The 22,825-nt window shown below is 38.3% G+C and overlaps 1 protein-coding gene and 1 non-coding gene across 2 annotated transcripts in view; both read left to right on the forward strand.

Moving 5' to 3' along the window:
* The window catches only part of CPA6 (carboxypeptidase A6), a 370,507-nt gene that overhangs the window by 150,635 nt on the left and 197,047 nt on the right, over positions 1–22,825 (forward strand). The window contains exon 2 of the mRNA XM_047727215.1: positions 16,006–16,081. Within this exon, the coding sequence (XP_047583171.1) occupies positions 16,006–16,081 (76 nt within the window). The remainder of the gene's footprint in view (positions 1–16,005; positions 16,082–22,825) is intronic.
* LOC125099406 (U4 spliceosomal RNA) lies at positions 15,906–16,043 on the forward strand. Its single transcript, XR_007127150.1, has one exon. It is a non-coding gene; the product is annotated as a U4 spliceosomal RNA (small nuclear RNA).

Consider the following 22,825-nt stretch of genomic DNA (forward strand, 5'->3'; position numbering starts at 1 on the left):
AACCCCTTCTGCTAGGGCTTAAGAAGGGGAAAATAGATTTGGCGGAGCAGCCAACAGCATCCACAATGGTCATCTAGTCTTATACCACTGAAGAAGAGCATTAGATATCCTTTTCTACATCTGGGTAAATTGTGCCTTTAAAAGTATCGAAACTGTGTAACTTGTACCAATAGAGAGAATGTCTATACGGAACTTTTTCTGAAATTTCCATTTTTATTTTATATAAAGTGTCCTATTTGTCAGTAGCTGTTATAGAAAATACCATCTAATGTGTGTAATAAACAGATGCCAGCCTGAGCAGAGAGGAAATAGTTCCAAATTAAGAAACTGATCAATGGGGGTGCCTGGGTGGCTCAGTGGGTTAAAGCTTCTGCCTTCAGCTCAGGTCATGATCTCAGGGTCCTGGGATCGAGCCCCGCATCGGGCTCTCTGCTCAGCAGGTTGCCTGCTTCCCCTCTCTCTCTCTGCCTAGCTCTCTGCTTACTTGTGATCTCTCTCTCTCTGTCAAAAAAATAAATAAAAATCTTAAAAAAAAAATTAAAAAAAAAACCTGATCAATGATTAGATTCAAATACCCAGAGTCAATTATCATATGGTTTCACTTATTTGTGGAGCATAACAAATAGCATGGAGGACAAGGGGAGATGGAGAGGAGAAGGGAGTTGAGGGAAATTGGAAGGGGAGGTGAACCATGAGAGACTATGGACTCTGAAAAACGATCTGAGAATTTTGAAGGGGTAGGGGATGGGAGGTTGGGGGCACCAGGTGGTGGGTATTGTAGAGGGCACGGATTGCATGGAGCACTGGGTGTGGTGCAAAAATAATGAATACTGTTATGCTGAAAAAATAAAAAAAAAATTATAAAAAATTATAAAAAGGAAAAGAACAAGTACCCATGGAAAGGTCAAGAAACAAAATACCAGGAACAACAACCAAAAAAAGGTTAAATAGATCCATAATAAAATAGTGTTTTATTGTTTCTAAAGTTCACAGTGGAACATACTTGGAGAAGCATCTGCTCTCAGCTCTTGAAGTTCTACAGGAGGAGAATATACTTTTCCTGTAGGCATAATAACAGAAGTTACTATGTATTGAGAGTCTCTAACAAGTTAAGCATTTCCCAGACAATATCTCATTGGTACCATGAGTGTAAGCCCATCACTGGCAGAAACTGCTATATCCCTAGCACCTACTGACATACCAGGCATAAATGTAATTTTAACAAATGTGTCCAAATGAAATAAATCTCACAAAAATCTTATGCAACAATATATTGCTGTTTCCTCAATTTAAGGACTAGGAATCATTGGCTCTAAATGTTTAAGCAATTTGGTCAAGTGATAGAGCATGGATTAAAATCCAGCCTTACTCTCTTTTTTCCCCTATCTGAAGAGGAAATAGATGGGAGAAGATAAATCCAGTGACTTGGAGATCAGATATTTTTTTGTTGTTGTTTAAATATTCTTAGCACTAGTACCTTTGTTAGGTTTTAAAAAAAGACATGCTCCAGATACATCAGATGATAGCAGTTTATTATAGGAAACACAGGAAGAATGGAGACTATTTCCAAACCTGCCTCTGGAGCCTAAAAAATCATTTGCAAAGGACAGTGTGTCCAGTGCCTATGATCCCTGCTTGAGAACCTTGCCATGGTGGTAATTGAGCTATTACCTGTGTCTACTGCCTTTGCTCCTGATACTGAAAAATGATTTTTTTGTTGTTGTTTCAAGTGTAAACTCCCCAAGATCTGACTAGATCAGTAGTTAGTCACCATCAAGTGGAGTGAGCCCAACTGGGCAGGACTCACTTGTCATTCCACCTGATCACCCACTGGCTGCCTTTAAGTTCGATGTCAAACTAAGTGTGGTTACAGGGGAAGGAGTTACAAGATACCAGGCAAATGATACCTCAAAGGAAGACTGTGGACAAGTCAGACATTCTTAAGATATCCAGGATGTCTGCTACAAGTAATTTCCTCTTAAAAGAATCTTAGGCATTTTATTCAATGTATTAGAGTCTAATAGAACATAGAAGATGGAGTTGTTATAGTCAGGAACCCTAAGGTATAAATATCAGATAAAGTGAAAATACACAAAAAAAATTTCAAAAACTTCATAGGATCAAACATCTATATAGCCTTTAGTCTGTATTAAGTGTTATTCTAAGCACTGAACATGTGTCCTCCTTTAATCCTCACAATAATCCATGAACTAAGTACCAGGAACCCCAGTCTATAGATAGAGGGGCTGAGGCACAGAGAGGTGAAAAGCATTGTCTGAAGTCCCCCCACCCCCGAGCTAGTGCCGGCAACTTGTCTCCAGAGTACGGGCTTTCACCACCCTGTCATTTGTTTTATTAGGTAATTGAACTTTGTAGGAAAACAGGGAAATTTCCAGATGCCAAATATTTGGAGGCAAAAAGCATCAGCTAACATGCAAAGAAAAAGCTGATACTCTGTACTTCTGGGGTCAGGACTATGAAAAGGGATTACCAAGTCTGAGGCTGGGATTCCAATGCCTATAACAGGAAGATGTGGAGAGCTTACAAGCAAGTTTATAAAAAGAAAGGGAACTTCAGAGTGTGGTGAAAAACTCCCTATAGCTGGAGAAATGGAGGGAGGTTTTAGTCCACTTGAAATTTGGGTGATGGGAGATCACTGAAAAGTAGACACCCAGGTCTCTACCATGTATGGGTGTGGTCTCCTAATTTACACTCTGCATGATAGATAAATTGCAATTAAGAGCTACCCTACAACCCAGCAGTCTCATTACTGGGTATTTACCTTAAAGATGCAAATGTAGTTATCTGAAGGGGCACATGCACCCAAGTGTTTATAGCAGCAATGTCCACTATACCCAAACTATGGAAAGAACCTAGATATGTCCATCAACAGATGAATTGATAAAGAAGATGTGATTGATGTATATATATATAATGGAATACTATGCAGCCATCAGAAGAAATGAAATCTTGCCATTTGCAATGACGTGGATCAACTACAGGGTATTACGCTGAGCAAAATAAGTCACTCAGAGAAAGTCAATTATCATATGATCTCCATGAGGAATTTGAGATGAGGAATTTGAGAAGCAGAGTGGGGGGTTTGGGGGATAAGGAAGGAAAAAAATGAAACAAGATGGGATCGGGAAGGAGACAAACCATAAGAGACTCTTAATCTCACAAAACAAACTGAGGGTTGCTGGGGGGAGGGGGTATGTGGAGAGGATGGTTGGGTTATGGACATTGGGGAGGGTATGTGCTATGGTGAGTGCTGTGAAATGTGTAAAAGCCTGACGATTCACAAACCTGTACCCCTGGGGCAAATAATACATTGTATGTTAATAAAAATAATTAATAAAAAAAAACATAAACCTATCTATAGACTCCTCAAGACAAGCTAAGCTTCAGACCACTCTATAGAGACACTTTCACATGACTCCCACAGAATAAACCAAAATGTATTGAGTTCTTGTTCATACAGAGTTTAGAGCTTACTAAGAAATAAGTCACTAAACAAATTACAGTGAGTGCAGTTAGTGTTGTGATAAAGTATGCAGTGATGAGAGAATTTAGAAAGTGACTAAAGTCATTCAAATATCAAGGAATGACTGAGGACATAGCCATTAAGCTATCATCTTCAGTGTATCTATTAGTTTGCTAGGGCTATGGTAAAGTATTGCAGACTGGGTGATTTAAGCCATAGGAACTTATTTTCTCACAGTTCTGGCACTGGAAGTCCGAGAGCATGGTGTCCGCACAGTTGATTTCTTCTGAGGCCTTTCTTCTTGGTTTGCAGATGGCCATCTTCTCCTTGTATCTTCATGGTGTTTTCCCTTTGTGCAGTTTTGTGCCCCAATTCCCTCCTTTTGTAAAGATGTAAAGATACAGGTCCAGCAGGATTAGGGATCAATCCAATGACCTCATTTTAATTTAATTACCTCTTTAAAGACCTTATCTCCAAATATATTCACATTTGGAGTTACTGAAGTTTAGGACTTCAACATATGATTTTTTTATTAACATATAATGTATTATTTATTTCAGGGATACAGGTCTGTGATTCTTCAGTCTTACACAATTCACAACACTCACCATGGCACATACAACATATGAATTTTGAAGGAACCCAATTCAGATAACCACTTAGATATAGTATACAACAAAAAATCTAGGTGATTTTAAGAAAACATGGAACAAAAAAGAACGTGGGAGGAGGGCTCAAAAAAATATATCTTGTTCAAGGGGGGGAAATACAAAGACCTAATTCTAGACATGAAGTACATTAAAATAAGTTTGCAAAACTTGTAAGAATTCACTAAAAAAATAGACGTAAGATGCATAGCTTGACTCAAAATGGATGAAGGATCTCAATGTGAGAAAGGAATCCATCAAAATCCTCGAGGAGAACACAGGCAGCAACCTCTTCGACCTCAGTCGCAGCAACATCTTCCTAGGAACATCACCAAAGGCAAGGGAAGCAAGGGCAAAAATGAACTATTGGGATTTTATCAAGATCAAAAGCTTTTGCACAGCAAAGGAAACAGTTAACAAAACCAAAAGACAACTGACAGAATGGGAGAAGATATTTGCAAATGACATATCAGATAAAGGGCTAGTGTCCAAAATCTATAAAGAACTTAGCAAACTCAACACCCAAAGAACAAATAATCCAATCAAGAAATGGGCAGAGGACATGAACAGACATTTCTGCAAAGAAGACATCCAGATGGCCAACAGACACATGAAAAAGTGCTCCATATCACTCGGCATCAGGGAAATACAAATCAAAACCACCATGAGATATCACCTCACACCAGTCAGAATGGCTAAAATTAACAAGTCAGGAAATGACAGATGCTGGCGAGGATGCGGAGAAAGGGGAACCCTCCTACACTGTTGGTGGGAATGCAAGCTGGTGCAACCACTCTGGAAAACAGCATGGAGGTTCCTCAAAATGTTGAAAATAGAACTACCCTATGACCCTGCAATTGCACTGCTGGGTATTTACCCTAAAGATACAAACATAGTGATCCGAAGGGGCACATGCACCCGAATGTTTATAGCAGCAATGTCTACAATAGCCAAACTATGGAAAGAACCTAGATGTCCATCAACAGACGAATGGATAAAGAAGATGTGGTATATATATACACAATGGAATACTATGCAGCCATCAAAAGAAATGAAATCTTGCCATTTGCGACGACGTGGATGGAACTAGAGGGTATCATGCTTAGCGAAATAAGTCAATCGGAGAAAGACAACTATCATATGATCTCCCTGATATGAGGGAGAGGAGATGCAACATGGGGGGTTGAGGGGGTAGGAGAAGAGTAAATGAAACAAGATGGGATTGGGAGGGAGACAAACCATAAGTGACTCTTAATCTCACAAAACAAACTGAGGGTTGATGGGGGGAGGGGGTTGGGAGAGGGGGTGGGGTTATGGATATTGGGGAGGGTATGTGCTATGGTGAGTGTTGTGAAGTGTGTAAACCTGGTGATTCGCAGACCTGTACCCCTGGGGATAAAAATATATGTTTATAAAGCTGTAAAAAAAAAGATGCATAGCTTGCAAACTACTAGGTAAAAATTGGCAGAGAATTGACTCCAAGAAAGAAGGAAAGGAGAAAAGGCAAGAACCCATAACAAATAAAAAATAAAACCACACATGTATACATGTTCTAATACTAGATAATGTATGTGCCTTACATTTTTATGCATATTAAGTTTACATTATAAAAATGAGGGACACCTGGGTGACTCATTTGGTTGAGCATCCAACTCTTGATTTTGGCTTGGGTCATGATCTCAGGATCATGCAACTGAACCCTGAGTGGGGCTCTGTGATGACGGTGGAGCCTGCTTGAAATTCTCTGTCTGCCACCCTCTGGGTCCCCCACTCCACCCTGCTTGTGCTAGCCCAAAAAAAAACACCAAATACAAAAACCACACATGTTAGGTAATATAAATAATGTGAATAAGTAAAATTCTCTAGTTAAAAGTGAGAAAAATCTTATTAAATTTTTAAAAATTTAATCTAGCCTTATGATGTCTCCAAGAAACTCATCTGTTAAAAAAAAAAGAAGAAAAGAAAAAAAAACATAACAAAGACTTAGGCAAAACTGCCCCAGCCAATCATTTAGCAGAAAAGGAATTTAAACATTCCTTTAAACATTAAATGAGCTATAGAAGTATTTTTCTAGAGACATTTTAGGATAAAAGCTTTAGTCCATCTAGAAGATACATAGTTATGAACTTATATATATCTACATCTACAAATCATCAAAATATGTGAATTAAGAGTTTTTAAACTGACAAATCCCAAATCACAAAAGGTATATTAAAATTCTATAAAAAATTGTCAAATTTGGGCGCCTGGGTGACTCATTGGGCCTCTGCCTTCGGCTCAGGTCATGATCTCGGTCCTGGAATCAAGGCCCACATCAGGATCTCTGCTCAGCAGGGAGCCTCTTCCCCTCTCTGTCTCTGCCTGCCTCTCTGCCTACTTGTGACCTCTCTCTCTGTCAAATAAATAATAAAATCTTTAAAAAATAAAAATAAAAAATTGTCAAATTTAACAAGGATAGAAGATCTAAATAGCATAATTAAACATACTAAAAGGAATATATAGAATTTAACATTCCTCAAAATAACTCTTCACTACGGAGAAACTAAAAATGACAATTATCCCATTTGCAATTGCATCAAAAATAATAAAATGCCTATAAATCAAGTTAACCAAGGAGGTGAAAGGTATATATAGAAAACTCTAAGACATTAATGAAAGAATTTGAATAAGATGCAAATAAGTGGAAAGGCATTCCATGTTGATGGACTGGAAGGTTTAAACCTTCCAAAGGTTGTTTTGTCAATATTGTTGTGTTGTCAAATATTGTCAAAATGTCCATACTTCCCAAAGCCAGCTACAGATTCAGTGCAATCCCTATCAAAATACCAATGGCATTTTTCACAGAAATAGAATTTAAAAAATCTAAACACTATATGAATTGAGACCTCAAAGAGCTAAAGTAATTTCAAGAAATAAGAACAAAGCTGGAGGCATCAGACTCCCTGATTTCAAAGTGTACCACAAAGCTGTAGTAATCAAAACAGCATGGTATTGGCATAAAAACAGATACCTATCTCAAAGGGACAAAATAGAGCACCCAGAAATAACCTACACCTATATGTCAATCAATATTGAGAAAATAACCAAGAATATACAATGAGGAAAGGGCCATCTCTTCCATAAATAGTATAGGGAAAATTGGACAGCCATATGCAAAAGAATAAAACTGGACCATTACCTTACACTATGCATGAAAATTAACTCAAATGAATTAAAGATGTAAATGTAGGTCCTGAAATCATAAGACTCCTGAAAGGAAACATATAGTAAGATTTTTGACATAGGTCTTGCTGACGATTTTTAAAATTTGATCCCAAAAGCAAAAACAAAGGGGGGGTTACATCAAATGGAGCTTCTGCACAGTAAAGAAAATCATCAACAAAATGAAAAGTCAACCTACCAAGTGGGAGAAATAATTTGCAAACCACCTGTCCCATGAGTAGCTAGTATGCAAACCACAAAAAATTCGTACATTTCAGTGGCCAAACAATAAAAATGGGCAGAAAATCTAGATACATTTTCCAAAGAAGATATACAGATAGCCAACAAACACATGAAAAGTGCTTAACATCATTAATCATCAGGGTAATGCAAATCAAAACCAAAATGATATTTTACCCCCTTTCTGTTAGAATGACTTTTTATCAAAAAGTGTTGGCAAGGATGTGGAAAAAAGGAAGCCCTCGTGTGCTGTTTGGGGAGTATAAATTGATACAAGCACTATGGGAAATTCTAAAAAGTATAGCTACCATATGATCCAGCAATTCCACTTCTGAGTGTTTATCAAGAGAAAAAACACTAACTCAAAAAGATATCTGCATGCCATGATTACTGCAGCATTATTTATATGCAATAACCAAGATATTGAAACAACCCAGGGACCATCAATGAATGAATGGATGATCTTGCTATTTGTGATGAGAATGAAGCCTGAGGGCTTTGTATTAAGTGAAATAAGTCATAGAAAGACAAACACTTTAATCTTACTCATATATAAAGCCTAAAAAAAAAAAAAACTTACAGAGAACAGATTGGGGGCTATCAGAGACAGGGGATGGAGTGTGGGAGAAATGGGTGACTTTTTTTAATTTAAGTATGTTGAATTACAAAACCCTGAAATCACCTGATTTCAAATCACTAGATCTGAATATCAATAAAAATATTCCCTATTCAAACATGAGTAACAAAGTAGATCTAAAGAAAGAAGTACATAATTCATAAAGATAGAATTAAAAATTATGATATATACACACACACACACACAAATATAACATCAATAAAAGCAATGAGATTTTTAAAATTTTTTTATTTTTTTAATTTCTTTTCAGTGTACCAGAATTCATTGTTTATGCACCACACCCAGTGCTCCATGCAATACGTGCCCTCCATAATACCCACCACCAGGCTCACCCAACTTCTCCCCCCTTCAAAACTGTCAGATTGTTTTTCAGAGTCCATAGTCTCTCATGGTTCATCTCCCCTTCCAATTTCCCCCCAACTCCCTTCTCTCCATCTCCCCATGTCCTCTGTTATTTCTTAGGCTCCACAAATAAATGAAACCATATGATAATTGACTCTCTCTGCTTGACTCATTTCACTCAGCCTAATCTCTTCCAGTCCTGTCCATGTTGCTACACAAGTTGGGTATTCATCCTTTCTGATGGAGGCATAATACTCCATAGTGTATATGGACCACATCTTCCTTATCCATTCATCCATTGAAGGGCATCTTGGTTCTTTCCACAGTTTGGCAACCATGGCCATTGCTAAAAGCAATGAGTTTTAAAAATCAAAAAAGTCCATTGTGTATATATACCACATCTTCTTTATCCATTCGTCTGTTGATGGACATCTAGGTTCTTTCCATAGTTTGGCTATTTATTGGAAAGTCTGAATAAAGAATTTACATTTAAAATCAATAAATTAAAAATAGAACTTCCCTATGACCCTGCAATTGCACTACTAGGTATTTACCCCCAAAGATACAGATGTAGTGAAATGAAGGGCCATCTGTACCCCAATGTTTATAGCAGCAATGGCCACAGTTGCCAAAGTGTGGAAAGAACCAAGATGCCCTTCAACGGACGAATGGATAAGGAAATGTGGTCCATATACACTATGGAGTATTATGCCTCCATCAGAAAGGATGAATGCCCAACTTTTGTAGCAACATGGACGGGACTGGAAGAGATTAGGCTGAGTGAAATAAGTCAAGCAGAAAGAGTCAATTATCATATGGTTTCACTTATTTGTGGAGCATAACAAATAGCATGGAGGACATGGGGAGTTAGGAGAAGGGAGTTGGGGGAAATTGGAAGGGGAGGTGAACAATGAGAGACTATGGACTCTGAAAAACAATCTGAAGGGTTTGAAGAGGTGGGGGGGTGGGAGGTTGGGGGAACCAGGTGGTGGGTATTAGGGAGGGCACGGATTGCATGGAGCACTGGGTGTGGTACAAAAACAATGAATACTGTTATACTGAAAATAAATTTAAAAAATGACTTAAAAAAATAAAATCATAAATAACATTAGGGCATAAAGGGGGGCAAAGATACAGATAAAGGTAAGATGTTTTAAATTAAAAGACATTTCAATTGTTATAATTTATATAAAAAATGGATGGTTTTCCAGGAAGTGTAAATTACCAAAATTAACTCCAAAAGCCTGGAAGAAAAATGAATAGACCACAAAGTAATTTAGAAGGTAGATATCTAACCCCCAACTGCAAAAAAAGTGAAGAGTTCATCCCACCTTGAATAATTTTGTGGATGTAGTCTACAAAACAATCAGGGACATAGTTTCTGTGTCATTCAATTTGTTGAGGCATATTAAAAGGTGGGAAATTTCAAATTCCATGAAGATAGCTTAATGCAGATATCAAAAATCTAACAAGGGTGATTCAAAAAACTTTTTTTGGTTTATAAAAAGTTTATTTTTTAAAATGTCTCTCTTATGAATATAGGCATCATCTTCAAAATAAGGTATTGACAAATGGAAATCCAGCCATTTATTTTAAAAAGTGTTTTAAAAGTTAACATGTTAAGTAAAAAATAAAAGCAAATTAGTATTACAAAATGCTGTGAAACCATCGTGTGAGTGTGCACATGTGTAAAAGAGGAATGGGTCACAAAAAATAAGCAATGGCCACTAGAGGACAATGGGAGGTTGGGTGTGAAAAAGAACTGGGAGGGGAACTTTATTTTGTATCTGCAGTAATATTTTCATTTTTATAAGCATCGATTTATAAACTGGTTCTGTAATTTACAAGGAAATTTAGAGTTTAATAATGGAATCAAATAGTGAAAGTTCGTGCCAAGACCCAGAGGGCAAAATCTGGAGGTTCAGATCTTTGTCTTTCCAAAGAAGTCTGAGGACTCTCCAGTTACCCATGAAACACATTCTTCCATAGGGGTTGCAGTCAAGACATAGCAATAAATATGGCAGGTATCAGCTTTGAGCAGCATAGTCTTAGAACTTTAAAACGCGAGTTAGTTTATTGCCCACTCCTTTGATGAGGAAACTGAAGCCCAGACAGATTGTAAAAGGTTAGAGAAGGCGCTCTCTTGCCAAATACTCTTCTTTGGGTGCATATGTTCTCCTTTGCATTTAACAATACTCTTCAAAATGATTAAATGTGTTTAATAGGGCATTCATGTGGTTGCTACTATGCATTGGGATCAATAATCAACTTGCAACCTGGTGCTAGCATTATAGCAACATAACCTTAATTGTCCTGTAAGGCAAGAGGATAAAATTTAAGTGTATCATGAGTGAATACAGAATTACTGGGTGATTAGTTATCTGGAATATTCTTCATTTATATAACATCCTTAAATGGTGATTTAAAAGATCTATGCTCCCTATGAAAATGTTACATAGGTTCCCATAGAAATATCTGATTTGCAAAAACATACACGTATGAGCAGCTGCTTGCCATTAGCTCCCTAAACTTAACCCCTGTGCAGATCTCTTTTTTTAAAACATTTTTTAATTTATATTCAGCATAACAGTATTCATTGTTTTTGTACCACACCCAGTGCTCCATGCAATCCGTGCCCTCCCTAATACCCACCACCTGGTTCCCCCAACCTCCCACCCCCCCACCTCTTCAAACCCTTCAGATTGTTTTTCAGAGTCCATAGTCTCTCATTGTTCACCTCCCCTTCCAATTTCCCCCAACTCCCTTCTCCTAACTCCCCATGTCCTCCATGCTATTTGTTATGCTCCACAAATAAGTGAAACCATATGATAATTGACTCTTTCTGCTTGACTTATTTCACTCAGCCTAATCTCTTCCAGTCCCGTCCATGTTGCTACAAAAGTTGGGCATTCATCCTTTCTGATGGAGGCATAATACTCCATAGTGTATATGGACCACATTTCCTTATCCATTCGTCCGTTGAAGGGCATCTTGGTTCTTTCCACACTTTGGCAACTGTGGCCATTGCTGCTATAAACATTGGGGTACAGATGGCCCTTCTTTTCACTACATCTGTATCTTTGGGGTAAATGCTTTCTTATACACTAACAATGAAAATACAGAAAGGGAAATTAGAGAATTGATTCCATTTACCATAGCACCAAGAACCATAAGATACCTGGGAATAAACCTAACCAAAGAGGTAAAGGATCTGTACTCGAGGAACGACAGAACACTCATGAAAGAAATTGAAGAAGACACAAAAAGAAGGAAGACCATTCCATGCTCTTGGATTGGAAGAAAAAACATTGTTCAAATGTCTATACTGCCTAGAGCAATCTATACTTTTAATGCCATTCCGATCAAAATTCCACCGGTATTCTTCAAAGAGCTGGAACAAATAATCCAAAAATTTGTATGGAACCAGAAGAGACCCCGAATTGCTAAGGAAATGTTGAAAAACAAAAATAAAACTGGCGGCATCACGTTACCTGATTTCAAGCTTTACTACAAAGCTGTGATCACCAAGACAGCATGGTACTGGCATAAAAACAGACACATAGACCAGTGGAACAGAGTAGAGAGCCCAGATATGGACCCTCAACTCTATGGTCAGTTAATCTTTGACAAAACAGGAAAAAATATACAGTGGAAAAAAGACAGTCTCTTCAATAAATGGTGCTGGGAAAACTGGGCAGCTATATGTAGAAGAATGAAACTCGACCATTCTCTTACACCGTACACAAAGATAAACTCAAAATGGATAAAAGACCTCAACATGAGACAGGAATCCATCAGAATCCTAGAGGAGATCATAGGCAGTAATCTCTTCGATATCAGCCACAGCAACTTCTTTCAAGATATGTCTCCAAAGGCAAAGGAAACAAGAGCCAAAATAAACTCTTGGGACCTCATCAAGATCAAAAGCTTCTGCACAGCAAAGGATACAGTCAACAAAACAAAGAGGCAACCCACGGAATGGGAGAAGATATTTGCAAATGACCGTACAGACAAAAGATTGATATCCAGGATCTATAAAGAACTCCTCAAACTCAACACACACAAAACAGATAATCATAACGAAAAATGGGCAGAAGTTATGAACAGACACTTCTCCAATGAAGACATACAAATGGCTATCAGACACATGAAAAAATGTTCATCATCAGTAGCCATCAGGGAGATTCAAATTAAAACCACATTGAGATACCACCTTACACCAGTTAGAATGGCCAAAATTAGCAAGACAGGAAAAAACTGTGTTGGAGGGGATGTGGAGAAAGGGGAACCCTCTTACACTGTTGGTGGGAATGCAAGTTGGTGCAGCCTCCTTGGAGAACAGTGTGGACATTCCTCAAGAAATTAAAAATAGAGCTTCCCTATGACCCTGCAATTGCACTACTGGCTATTTACCCCAAAGATACAGATGTAGTGAAAAGAAGGGCCGTCTGTACCTGTTCAGATCTTTGATTCTCTCAACTTAATCCCAAAGGGTAGCCAAAGGGCCTTAAATTGATGTTGCCACCTAGCGGTTGAAAAAAACGCATCATTTATTAGGAAAGCCTCTCCATTCACCTTCAATGTGCATAGCTAGTTTATCTCTGAGTTCCAGGAGCTGCTGTGCTTGCTGAAACCTTCCTGTTCATAGTACTGAATTACTGTTCACCACTTAAAAAAAAAAAAAAAAAAAGACTAGCTATCAGGTCTAGGGAGAGCAAGCTTTCTGTTTGATAGGACAAATGGGGCATTTGGAGGGGTATTTGGTTTTGCATTCAGAATAGGGTACTCTTGTTGGTTTTGGTTACTGGTTAGTCTAATAAAATTTATGGATTTACAAAATACATTACATGGGTTTTCCTAAATAACTTTCCTTATTCTCTGCTCTCTGATAAGGAATCAAACATTAATAAACACATTTCTCAAGTCACACCTGAGAATTTCTACAAGTTGTGATAACGTGAACTTTTTGTGATAAAAGTGACAAACATGGGCCTGAGTAATCACTCTCAGAGGTGAATTACCTAGACATGGTCACCTTTTATCGTATACTCACAGAAGGGGAACTAATTGCCAGGTTGAATTATCCATCATTAAAAAAAAAAAAAGATCTTCCTATGACTGAAACAGCTACAGATTGCATTCTTTGCACTCTTGAGGAACTGATAGGGTCCCAGATGGAGGTTTTTTCAGCAAGCTGTCAAGTGATCCATCCCTCAGAAACCACCATATCAACCAGCGGAGTTGCCTTTCTCTGCCAAGAATTATATTGGGTCAGGTGGGAGAGGCCAGGATATGATGAATCCAGGAAAAATAAAGGACAGAGAACTATGTACCAGAAATGAGAAAGAAAAAAGGTGTAAATTACATTTAGATTCTAAAGGTCATATTTGGAGTTCTTTCATAGTGACTTGATGATTTTGTTCCTTGCCACTACTTTCTTTTATTCTTTCTGGGAAAATAGACTTCATGGCATTGATGCTGAGGGGTGTTTTTGTGTGATTTTGAGGATATTAAAATGACCTGTTAGGATAGTAGTGCCCAAAGCATACTAAATTATCAACAAGCCAAGGGCCTTTAAATGCATAGGTAAAGAAGATAAAACAGGATCATTTGAAATAACAAAGCTAAAGTGATTAGAAATGAATGCACAGACTTAACCCATAACTTACAGTAAATCTGGAAGTCTCCCTTGGGATTCAATGACTTTCATATTAATCTTATCTAGCCGTGGACACTGCTATTCATCTAAGTAGTAAAACCATGGAAAAGTATGCATATTCCATTCTTACTCCAGTATACCTTTGAGGTTGAAGAGATAAGTTATGGGTGAACTGCTAGAGTTTTTGTGGGTGCTCTGTGTGTGTTTCTGTGTGTAGTATTAATAATCTATTTTATCTTCAGTCATTGTAAAATACTATAGAGGGTTATGAAAAATATTCCTGTTCCACTCTATTTAGTACAGGGAACTCTTACATTTCCTCTAGAAACCAATTATCCTCAATGATCTCCTTTATACCAATCTCTTAATAAATACTTAATAACTACACTCTATGCAAAACATATTAGGATATTAATCCTACACTCTATGCAAAACACATTGAACCACTTTTGCTTATTATGTACTAGAGCTTGCTTTCCAACCTGTCCTCATCATGACATAACTACAAATAATAGCTGCTTTCTAACACGCCTTTGGGGGAAGTCACCACTATAGAGGACTCTCTGGCAGATAGCACGACTCATCCAGACTTCTTAAACAATCCAAGACCTTTACTGAAATAAATTTTAGAGTGTTCAGATATAATTTCAGCTGTGGTACAATTTTAAGCAGTAAAAAAAATTTAAATTTTTTCACTTAGAAATTTGTATAGCCATTGATATCTTTTGGGACACATGAAACTGTTGGTGGCCCTCCATTCTGGCCCCATATACACTTGGGAAGCTCTGTACTACAGAAATAAGATGGCCAATAGAGATGAGCTTATCTTTACTGTTCTCAGTGTAGGAAGAATCTGAACCAGCCCTTTTCCATAGTATATAGATTTCATATGGTCTCTTATTTAAAGTCACATTCCTTTACAGCACTATTTTTTTTGTTTTTTTTTAAGATTTTATTCATTTATTTGAGAGAGAGAGAGAACATGAGAGGGGAGACGATCAGAGGGATAAGCAGACTCCCCACGGACCTGGGAGCCCAATGTGGGCCTTGATCCCAGGACTCTGGGATCATGACCTGAGCTGGAGGCAGTCGCCCAACCAAATGAGCCACCCAGGCGCCTCTTCATCATTAAGTTTTTAAAAAGAGTGTGTTAACTCCTATCATCAGAAATTTCTTATTTGGTATCTGCTCTCAGCTATTCATAAAAGTCCTTGTCCCTGTTACCATTGTTCCTGTGTTTTTTACCTTTCTCTGCTTAAGTTTGAATATTTAATCTTTAAAAACTGATGGAAAAACCAATAATCTTAAGGCAGGGGAAAAAGACCAATGTGGGGTTCCTGGGTGGCACAGTCAGTTAAGCCTCCGACTCTTATTTCAGCTCAGGTCATGATCTCGGGATCATGAGATCAGGCTCCATGATCAACAGGAAGTCTGCTTGAGATACTCTCCCTCTCCCTACTCCCTTCCCCCTTTCTCTCTCTCTCTCTCAAATAAATAAATAAATCTTATAAAACAACAACAAAAATGTGAGCTGAGAATAAAAATAACTGGTTAAAATACCTGGTCGTCCAAGTATTGCTGGTATTGGTTCAACCCATTGTTATGCTATTACTCTTCCTAACTGCAAAGTTCGTTTTTTAAAAGGTAAGCATATAAAGCTGACTAAATCCTTCCTTTTAAAAGCTAAATAACATGAGCTTTGCGCAGTGGCAGTATCGTAGCCAATGAGGTTTATCCGAGGCGCGATTATTGCTAATTAAAAGCTAAATAACACCATTTTTCCCCTATCTTACAGTGATAAGGTGATTAGACTTACTCCCAATACAGAAGAAGAAGCAAATGCACTGAAGAAAATATACCACCAACTTAAGGTAAGGAGCCTCCACTCACTTATCCCTTATGCCTATAGTGTGTTTACAGGGCTTTGCTGATGGGAGTTGAATAAGTGGAATTAATTAGCCAAGGGGGAAAAATGCTAAGCGATAAATTGAAAGAGCTTTTAAAAGATAAGTTAAAGTTACTCAAAGATGATGTATCTTACCCATTATCTATTTATGACTTCATTTATTTTTTCATCTCCCTTAGTAGCATGTAAGCTTCATAAGAGAACTTTTCGTACACTTCTCTCATTGCTGTGATGGCAGTGTCAGGAATATCCTACAAGTTCAGTAAATGTTTTTTGCTGTTTTTAATGAATGAATTTCATTTACAATTTTCCAGAGTTCACTTTTCCTTCTTAAAATTTTCCTGATGATCATCTATACTTCCATTCTAATTAAATTCAAGCAGAAGTGAATTGAGGAAAAGAAAAGAAATTCAAGTTAATTAATTTTCATATGTTTCAGTGGGTCTCGTAAGAAAATTCTGTTGGCAGAGGTTGAAGGGCTCTGATTATTCAACCTTGGGTGAATTTTGTGGATTTTAGAGATAGAGAATTTCTTATCTCCCTAATACTACATATACTTGAGTGTCAGCTTTAGCTAGAAACTTATGATGAAAGGTGTAGTGATGGGCTCTTTTCTAGGGCTACAAAGAACAGAGGCAGGGCCATAAAATATGGGGTGGTTTACCTTCTTTTTAATGGCTAGCAAAACATTATCAAGAAGGCCTCCTTAAACTCCAAAATGAGATAGAAAAACATGTGCCCTAAATGTCTGTAGGACAGTCCTACCTGGAGAAGATGTTAGGAGGAAAGAGAGGAGGGATAGTCTCAGTGGCTCCTGGAGATATTTGTAATTATCTGATTTTTGGTCTTTTATTGTTGGCTTGATTTTTCTCTTTGACATCTTTCTTTCAAATATTGAATGTACTTATAAATGAAGTATGGAACCTAGAATTTATTCATTTCGTTTCTTGCTCCTCATTCCTAGCTTTTACACATGCCCAATTTAAGCTTGTGTCTCTATACAAGGGCCCAAAGTGAAAATGCAGGAGGACCTCGCCCCAAATCGTGATTGTATCTGGTACCAGAGAGGCTGCTTACCAGACATTTCCTAAACCTCTTCTTCTCAAAAGAATCTCTGCTTCAGGATACTGACATGAACTTTCCTATGATTATTAACCTCAGCATAGTCTTTTCAGCAGCAATATCTGAAACTATCTATACAGCCCATCAGGGACTCAACATTTGCAAAGAAACAAAGCAGTTTTCAGGTAGAAGCTCCCATCTCCATTAAAATTGTTTTTTAGATACAGCATTGGAAAAAATAAAGTAGCTACTTTATACCATGAAGTCCAGTATCTCAGGAAACAAATATGCTTAACCAAGTATTGGGGAAAAAATATTTGTGAAAGAATGCCCCCCCTAAAACACACACACCATTTGTAAACATATTTACATGGTAGGTCTTACAAAGTCATAAAAATAAAACAGCATAGTTCTCTATGTGATAAGTACTCATCATTAGCAAAAGTAATAAAATTTCATCAGTGAAGACTGGGAGGGTTACTTAAAAACTCTTCTAAATCATAGTAGATGGAACAAAAATGACATTGAGCATAAAAAGGACTGTGGACACTGAGGAGAACACATTATATTGTGCCCTTTTCTGTACACACTTCTGTATACACTTAAAAATCCTGCATATTTTCTTTTAGTTCTTGAGGAAAGTTAGTAATCTGAGGGGAGGAAATGGTTTGGATGTGAAGGAGTTTAGAGGACAACTACGAGAAGGCAAGGAAAGGGGACTGATGAGGAAGAGGGGAGAAGAGTGAAGGGAAGCAAGGGGGTTAGTATCAGAATGTTGACAATGTTCTATGGTTTCACACCACTCTGAGTCCCTCTGAGTGCTTCCTATAAATTGTTTCCTTTTAATAACTCTATGGGGTGCGTACATTTATTGCTATTTTACAGCTGAAGAAATTAGGAGAAACAGAATTTAAGTAATTTGCTCTGGGTCACAGTGTGGCATTGGAGCCCACATTGGAGACAGCTCCAAACCCTTTAGAAGCCACATGAAGTCTGCCTTCTGCCTCCAGTCTGTTTATTCTGATCATTCTCCCAATGGAGAGGAAAAAGGTCAAGTTTTCTGGGCAGTGGAGCCTAGACTCCATGTGTACATTGTCATGTTCTCATTTACTTTGTTCCTTGAGTCACCAATACCACCTCTAGGTTCCGAGATTTGCAAGACTCACAGTTCAGCCGAAAATCCTACTCATAGTTTTGATTTATAATAGCAAGCAGATACAAAGCAAAACCAGCAATGAGAAAAACCACTGGCATGAAGTCCAGGAGAAACTAGGCACAGGCTTCCAAGAACTGTTTTCCTATGAAATTACCACAGGATGGTCTCAACAAGGAGTCATGATAACACCAGGGAAGCTCATTATAAACTTAATGCCCAGGGTTTTTATTGGGGCCTAGTCATGTAGGCCCCCTCTGCCAAGCACATACTAAAATTCCAGATTCTCCAGGGGAAAGAGGTGTTCAGCATGAGCTATATTGTTTGCACAGTTTAGGTGTTCAGTGGAACCACCCTTCTCAGATTTCAGGAAGGATCCTCTCACGCTAAGTTTCCAGATGCCAGCTAATGGCCACAATTGCAAGTAGGGCTTTCTAAGAACAGGAGTTTCAGGCCTGCTATGTTAATTTTTCTGCACGTTTCTTCATTTCTTTTTACCAAAGAAATAGTGTTATTGGGTTGAAATTTGAAGCACTGAGCTTAAATACATTTCTGTCTAAAAGAGTCATGTTAACTGGATGTCATTTTAAATTCAAATGATTTCATCGAGTGATCCACATGTACCACTGAAAGCAGCGATTCTGGCCAGGCAGAGAAAGCAGCCTGCAGAGAAGAAAGAAGATGACTGTCTATCATCTTGAGCCCTGTGGAGCTGATGAGATAGAATTGGCACTGTTGTTAACAGCTCCTTTGCACACCCCATGCACTGCCTGCAAGGGAAAGGGAGCTTTTAATTGCCCCCTTTCCCTAAAGCACAGTGTGGTAGACAGAATTCTAAGATGGCGCCAAAATTTCTTCCCCCTGGTGTATACACCCTGCATAATCTGTCTTCGAGTCTGGCCAGGGCCTATGAATATATAGAATAGTCATTTCCTTGATAGATTACATTATGTGACAGAAGGGAGATAACCTGGGATGGGCCTCACCTGATCAGATGAGCCATTTAAAAACAGCATTGGGGGGACACCTGGGTGGCTCAGTTGGTTAAGCCGCTGCCTTTGGCTCAGGTCATGATCCCAGGGTCCTGGGATCGAGTCCCGCGTCGGGCTCCTTGCTCAGTAGGGAGCCTCCTTCTCTCTGCCTCTGCCTGCAGCTCTGCCTGCTTGTGTTCTCCCACTGGCACTCGCTCGCTCTCTCTCTCTCTCTGACAAATAAATAAACAAATAAAATCTTTAAAAAAAAAAAAAGCAGAGCATTTCTGGGTTGCCTGAGTGGCCTAGTCAGTCAAGCGTCTGACTCTTGATTTTGGCTCAGGTCATGATCTCCAGGGTCATGAGATCTAACCCTGCACTGGGCTCCACACTCAGCAGGGAGTCTGCTTGGGATTCTCACTCCCTTCGTTCCTTCTCTCTTTCTCTGAAATAAATAAATCTTAAAAATTTGACAGAGAAAGGAGTCAAAGAAGTGCTCCTCCTGGCAGCCAAAGAAGAATCAAACTGCCACATTGTGAACTGTCCATAGGAGCCATGTGATAAGAAATAGTGTTGGGCTTGAGGAGGTGAGAGCCACCCTCAGCTGATAAGCAGCAAGGATATGGGGATGTCAGCTCTACAACTATAAGGAATTGAATTCTGCCACAACCATCTGAGCTTGAAAAATGACCCTGAGGTCCAAATGAAATCATAGCCCAGCTGGTGTCTTGCTTTTAGCTCAGTGAAATCCAACTGTGCCTGGACTTGTGCCCATCAGAACTATGAAATGGTAAATGTCTCCTCAGTTTGTGGGAATTTTCTCTGTAGCAATAGAAAAGCAACAGAAATATGACAGAAATAAAAAAGCAATAGGAAAATCATACACATGGTAACAACCCTTCATCCTGGTCTTTTAATGGCTCTTAGTTTAATAGCATATACAGATACTTTAAGTTAATTTTTCTGACTTGTTTGGCTATAACTAAGCATCTTCGGAAAAGTGAAAAGTGAGTGGGATATGTGCTTTGGCTCTAAATTCACAATGTCTTCTCTGAAACAGGAACAAATGCAAAATGTCTATGCATTGTTGAGTGAAATTAGAGAAGGTACGGTCACAGCCTAGATAATTAGACCTAGAACCACTGTTACAAAGCTGGTTACTTTCCTAATTAAATTTTATGGTTTTGCTGAAGAATTAAAACAAGAAAGTTAAACAGAAAACCATGCCTCCAGAGAAATGGGTTGAGAAAGCACCAACCAATTAAATTGTTAATTAAAAGCATAGCCATGATTTAAATAAAGTTATGATGGAAGGGAGACAGTTGCAGGTGAGTAAAATTACAGTCTGAACACCACGCTCTGCCTACATTTCTTCATAAATTCTTTTCTGCTCTGAAGTAATACAGATGCTTTATGTAAGATCACAAAATTCTATGTAGAATTTACAGATTCTGTTAAAAGAAAAATTAATGATGTTTCTGTTTCTAGTTTTCTCATTCAGAGAGCTATCAGATTAAAAACTGTCCTGTATCCAAAAGTCTGACATTTTTCAAACTAAAACACGGCCTCAAAAATTAGTTGGGTTTGTCAAGTACCAGTGAGTAGGATGTCAAGAATTATGAAATTCCATGGGGAAAAACTGCACCGTCCCTTCTCTATCTCTTGTATGTGATATTCACAGCTGCCCTTCCCATGTGTGACCCTCCCTCCTCAGTACTGTGGTGAAGCTGGCAGTTCTCTAATCCTTGGTACTCACACAGATCATACACTTGAATCTACAGGAGCTTTGGAATACTTAGGGTCCTTGCACCTTTAAAAGGTCTAACATCCAACTGGACAGTTTATTGATTGGGAAACTTGTGAGAAAGAAGATGGGTGATAGAATTCATGCTATCATTAGGAACTGATGGTGCCATTCTATCTCTTAATCATGGTTATGGTAGGCAGAATTCTGAGATGGCCCTCAGGATTCTTGACCCTGGTATATACACACCTTCTCCCAGGGATCCTGTCAAACACTAATCTAGGTCCTGTTGTTAAAGCATTTTGCAGATGTAAGGAAGTAAGGAAGGTCCCAAATCATTTGACATTTTAACAGGGAGATTGTCTGGGTGGGCCTGACTTAATCGTGGAGAAATAATGTTTTCTCTAGCTGGTTGCAAAAGAGGAAATCAGAGAAATGCACTCTTGCTGCCCTGGGAGGAAATGAAACATCACTGCTGAGAACTGCCATGTAGCAAGAAATTGCAGGGGGCTCTAGTTGCTGAGAGCTGTTCCCGGTTGACTAGAGGGAAAGCAGGGACAGACCTCAGTCTATAGCCTCAAAGAAACAAATTTCGCCAGCACTGGGGAGATTGTAAAAATATCCTGAGTCCCAAATGAGACCACAGTCTGAGCTGACACCTTGATTTCTGCCCTTTGGAACACTGAACAAAAAAACCACTCCCAGGGAAATGGTGAAATAATAAAACAGGCTAAATTTGTGGTAATTAAGCAATAAAATCTAATGAGATGGGCTTCAACAGCCAGTGAGTTGGTGAGCTACCTGAACACAGAGGAGCCTTATAAACGATATTGAAAGATAAAAGTGAAGAAACCAAAATTTAAATCTGTCAGTATGTTTGGGATAGGAAATAGCATTTCCATCTTTTTTGTTGAAGTCTTCATAAAATAATAAAGCAACATTACTTTTGCTTTCTCTAGCATGATTTTTGAAGGAGAGAAAATCTTTCTCATAATCCAGGCAGATGCCCAAATGCAGTTCTGGATTAAGTTTCAGGAACATAAATTTCAGATGTGGCATATAGTTTTCTCTGTGTGACTATTGGTAATTAGTAAACTTAATAACAAAACATTAAGAGAAACAATGCAATATGTTTGAAGGAAAAACATTCCTTCAAAAGTAAAAAACAAAAAACTATGGCATTATCATGATGATTGATTACCTCAATGATTCTTTACTTACTCAACTAGGTAAACAACATGACCATGGGCCAATGCCATAGTATTTTGGGGTTGACTATGTTTCTTTTGTTTGTATGACTTTCCAGTTTTAGTGTTTAAACAACCTAGTTTGAGACTAGCCTTTTTTTTTTTATTTTTTTTTAATTTTTTTATTTTTTCAGCATAACAGTATTCATTATTTTTGCACCACACCCAGTGCTCCATGCAATCTGTGCCCTCTACAATACCCACCACCTGGTGCCCCCAACCTCCCACCCCCCACCCCTTCAAAATTCTCAGATCGTTTTTCAGAGTCCATAGTCTCTCATGGTTCACCTCCCCTTCCAATTTCCCTCAACTCCCTTCTCCTCTTCATCTCCCCTTGTCCTCCATGCTATTTGTTATGCTCCACAAATAAGTGAAACCATATGATAATTGACTCTCTCTGCTTGACTTATTTCACTCAGCATAATCTCTTCCAGTCCCGTCCATGTTGCTACAAAACTTGGGTATTCATCCTTTCTTTTTTCTTTTTCTTTTTTTTTCTTTTCTTTTTTTTTTTTTTTTACAGCTTTATAAA

This window comes from Lutra lutra, chromosome 4, assembly GCF_902655055.1.
Source record: "Lutra lutra chromosome 4, mLutLut1.2, whole genome shotgun sequence".
Taxonomy (NCBI): Eukaryota; Metazoa; Chordata; class Mammalia; order Carnivora; family Mustelidae; genus Lutra; species Lutra lutra.